The 4231-nt window shown below is 49.1% G+C and overlaps 1 protein-coding gene across 1 annotated transcript in view; it reads left to right on the top strand.

Annotated features, from left to right (window-relative positions):
• Positions 1-4231, top strand: part of FRAS1 (Fraser extracellular matrix complex subunit 1) — a 104123-nt gene that overhangs the window by 58539 nt on the left and 41353 nt on the right. Inside the window, 1 exon segment of the mRNA XM_031063660.1 lies at positions 2980-3132. Coding sequence (XP_030919520.1) covers positions 2980-3132 — 153 coding nt within the window.

The following is a 4231-nucleotide window of genomic DNA, read 5'->3' as shown; positions in this document are numbered from 1 at the left end:
TGGTCAGGGCTCCTTTGTGCCAGGGACCTTCCAGCTGGGTCTCCCACCTCACACTGCCTGGGGAAGCTCTCCCAGAGCAGGCAGATCCCTGCAAACCTGGTTGCACTTCACCAGGAATTCACTTGGCTTCTTTCAATGACAGATTCTCTCTCAGGTCTTGGAAAAGAGAGACAAGAAAAACATTCCAACAACCAAAGCAAGCCAAAAATCCTGGTCAGTGTTGCATATCCTTCTAAACCAACCACACTGACTTGCTTTCTGGAATTACTGTAAGACCAGAGGCTTTTTTGCCCAGTGAGGTGACTATAAAGTGTGTGGTGTTTTCAGTGCTGATTTGAAGTCATGCTCTGTTGTAAACCTCAGGTCTCACCTTAGAGCACAGCACAAAACTTGCATCAGGAAATACTTTCCTGGAGAGCCCCTAAGAGGGGTGATGTGTTTAAACAATATATGCTTAGCAAGTGGTGGAGCTGAGAGGCAGAAATGCCACTGGTTTCCTTTGTGAGCATTCACAAACACTTCAGAGATGGTTTTGTTTCCCCAACAGCCTCTTTTGTCTTAGAACAACCTGTAACAGATAATTTCCATATAGGAAGGGCACAGTTTTCTTGTTTTATTCGCTAAGAGAAAGCTAAAGAGGGTGTGGAAGTCAAGTAACTCTGGAAATCCATGTAAGCACTTCCATTCTGCTTTGCAATGGAAGTAGCTTCGTAGGAAGATCAGTGATGGGGGTTACTTTTGCACAGAGGTGAGGAAGAGGGAAATCAGAGCCTGCTGGAAGGGGAGCAGGAAAACATTTTGCTTGGGGAGTGGGAGGAAAGTCAGCAGTCTCAGAAAGATGAGGAGGGAGGCATTGGGACTACCAGCAAAGGGGTGACAGAATTCCTAAGAATTCAGTTGGAAGGCGTCTAAGGGAATTAACCAACTAGTGTGGCACTGACCTGCAGCCAGCTGGGGATGTGAAGGCTCCAGAAAACCCAAATCCCACAGGCTGTGCCCGCTGGCTGAGCTGGAGGCAGGACTGACAGGGAGAAGGCAGAAGTGGGAATCAAGTAGGGCTGGGGGATGACTGAGAAGCACAAGGAAAACATTCCCCTTCTGTTAGTCCTGGCTTCAAAGGGAGCCTGCTGTGAAAAAGTGAAATCATCTCTCCCTAAACAAAGCCCTTCAGTTCTTCCCTCGCTCTCTCACTCACTCCCCAATGTCCCTGAAATTCACCACGAGCAGCAGCCCTGGGTTTTTTGTTGGTGCTGTGTGTGCTTTGATCTCCAGGCTTGCAAAGGAACAAGAGAGTGATGGAGCTGATTCATCCTAAAACAGTAACTGAGAAAACTCTTGCCACTCGCTGGAGTGAAAATAGAGGCTTGTGAAGGGAAAACTCTGCTGCAGCAGCACTGAGTTTTGTAGATACTTGGATTTTTAAGTGTTAGTTTGTGAGAATCTAGGTTTTTGCTGCAGATACTGACTGTGTGGATACCCTGCATTTTCTCAGCCTCATTTTTATGCTCTGTGTATGAAACCTTTTGAGCAGATTTGTTACTCATTATACCCTGCCAAAGCTCTTTATTAGAGACCAGTGGCTCCAGCAAGAAGTTCAACTGGAGGAGTATTATTTTAGCAGTAAGGAGAGTCATCATATTACCAGGTAAATGTGGAAGTACAAAAAACTAATTGGATTTTTGGTAATTTTATTGGTTATAAGTACATAAACCTCATCACCCCACCTCGAGCCCCTACAAATCACAGGTACTCAGGGCCTTTGGGATGATCTCCCAGTCCTTGCTCCCTAAGGTGGGCTGCATGTGATCCTTTCTGGCTCCAGGGCCTCCACCTCTGTACCCCAACTCTGGCTGGTCGTTTCCCAGCTCCAAGGCTGAGAGCACGGGGCAGAAACTCCATGGGTTCTGCACCCTGTAAAAGCAGGAGCTGAAGGAGGCAGCTCTGTAAGAAGCTTGGATCCCTGCCTGCAGTCAGGACTGGATCAGTTTCTGAGCTGCTTCTGGGCTTTTGCAGCAGTGTGGGGTGAGAATCTCCTGTGTGTGACATGCAGGAGATGTCAGCTGGGGCCAGGCTCCTGCAGCTGTGGATGCAGAATTCCTCCAGGCTCCCATGTGAGCCTGTGCTCAGCTTGTAAATCTAGATTGCCTGACAACCTGTAGTAGTGCTGTCACAGGAGACAAAAGACAGAAAGGTGAACCTGCAGCAGAAATCTGACAAGAGGCCAGGCACTCCAATCAAGCCTCATTGTTACATATCTTTCAAGACAGTCGTCATTTCCTTTATAATTTTCTCGATTACCATAATGAGGATTAATTTGGCTTCTAGGTTGCCTTACACTGCACCTTTGTGCACACAAAAGCCTTGTTGTCAAACCTTGTGAAGCACCTAAGTTCAGGCAGAGGTCAGGAGACGCAAGCTTGCGTCCTGCTGGGGAGAAATGGAAAAAGGAAAAGGTTTTGAGGCACTCTGATGCCACTCTTGGCCTGGCTTGGAGGGCTGCTGTGGCTGCTTCAGGGTGTGGATGTCTCATTTGTGGGGGAAAATGGGAGCAGCAGGAACTACAGGAGAAGATCATGCAGCTGTACAGGTCCTGCTCCTCGTTTTGCCATGGTGGGAGCAGAGGGAGGTGAGTGCCTGAGGCCTCCAGTGGGGCTAAAGAGGAACCTTAGGCAGAAACACTCAGGATCAGACAAAGGGCTTGGGAAGCAAAGGCCTTTGAGCTGGCTTTGTGCAAAACTTTCCCAAGCTCACTTAAGGATGGAAAGAGGATGCTTCAATGGGACAGGAGGGATGCAGAGGGAAAGTGAAAATGCTGTGGTGCTCAGGAAGAGCACGAGATGAGGAGGAGGCAAGAGGAAAGGATGTGGGAGTTTCGGGTAGGGGGATTTGCTCTCCAAGTTCCATCCCCGCTGCCCTCCTGCAGTTCTCAGCCATGCTCTGTGCTGTCCCTCCGTGCTCAGTGTCCCTTGTTCCCTCCAGACTGCCACCCCCTGTGCCAGCGGTGCGTGGCTGACCTGCGGGACAGCGGCAGCGTGTGCCTCAAGTGCCAGCACGGGCGGCACCTGCTGCTGGGGGATCGCTGCCTGCCCGACTGCCCCCCGGGACACTACGCCGAGCACGGAGCCTGCAAACGTGAGTGCCTCCTGCAGAAACCTCGGGGAGCTGCAGGGAGCTGCCTGCTCCCCTGGGAGGAGTCCCACCAAGCGGCTCCTGTCTAGTGGAGAGGGTTTGTCCAGCTGGCAGGACGCTGCGCTGGAGCAGTTTTGTTCTCGTGCTGTAGGAGTTTTTCCAGGATGTTCTGCAGCCTAAGGTCTGTTGCTGAGGCTTGTCTTGCTGCAATAATGGCCCTGAAGGTGATGGCTTGTAGCAGCTCCCAAAACAGAAAGCCAATTCCATTCAGCTTTCTAGGCTGGTGCAATGGATGCAACACCCAGGGCACATTTCATTTTCTGACATGTGCCTGCATCTCCTCCACCTGTTGTTGTTGATGTGGTTTCATGTTCCAGTCATTGTCTGAGCTGCTTTCTGCTCCCTGGGCTCTTAGAAGGAAGCAGATTCCTTTTCTTGTTCTGAGCCTGACAGAGAAGTGGTAAAGCTCCAAGCTGAGCAGAGGCTAATGCGCTTCAGTTTGAGAGAAAAGAACCCAGAGCAGAAATTCAGCACAATGGAGATGCTCCTTTTGCAGGAAGTGGCATTTCCTAATCTAGTTGAGGGTGGGTAATATTTCAAAGCTTCTCTCCAGCATTCTGGGAGCTGTGTGTTTATTTACCTGGTTTGACAAATGAGATCTCAGAGCTATGAAACACGCTCTGTGTCGCTTGATTGGAAAGGCCCCTGAGAGAGAGAGAGAGGTTTTGCCTTCCTGGCAGTGTAAGCCTAGGGATAACATTTCTTCCCTTTGGTTTGAAGGTTTGATTTAAAAGGAGTTGTGCATTTTTCAGACGATGTCACAGCCTGTAGGATATTTTGTTCTGCCTTTTAAGATCCCCAGCACAGCTTCTGATCCCTTTGCCCACTCTTTCTCATGATTAATTTTACACCTATCATGATAGGTGTAATGATGGCATCAATCTTTAAATAAAGGCCTGTCAAGAAGTAAAACAGATTAATCATTTTGTATGTAACCTCTCTGGAGAAAGTAATAGGGTACATTGGCCTCAGCCCCTGTGAGTCAGTCCCTTTGGTCAGACTAAGAAATGAGCCTGAAAAGTCATGAGGGAAATGTGGAGAG

Source organism: Geospiza fortis, unplaced genomic scaffold (genome assembly GCF_000277835.1).
Source record: "Geospiza fortis unplaced genomic scaffold, GeoFor_1.0 scaffold909, whole genome shotgun sequence".
Lineage (NCBI taxonomy): Eukaryota > Metazoa > Chordata > Aves > Passeriformes > Thraupidae > Geospiza > Geospiza fortis.
Note: the sequence above shows the minus strand (reverse complement) of the source record. Positions and strands in the feature narration are given on the sequence as shown.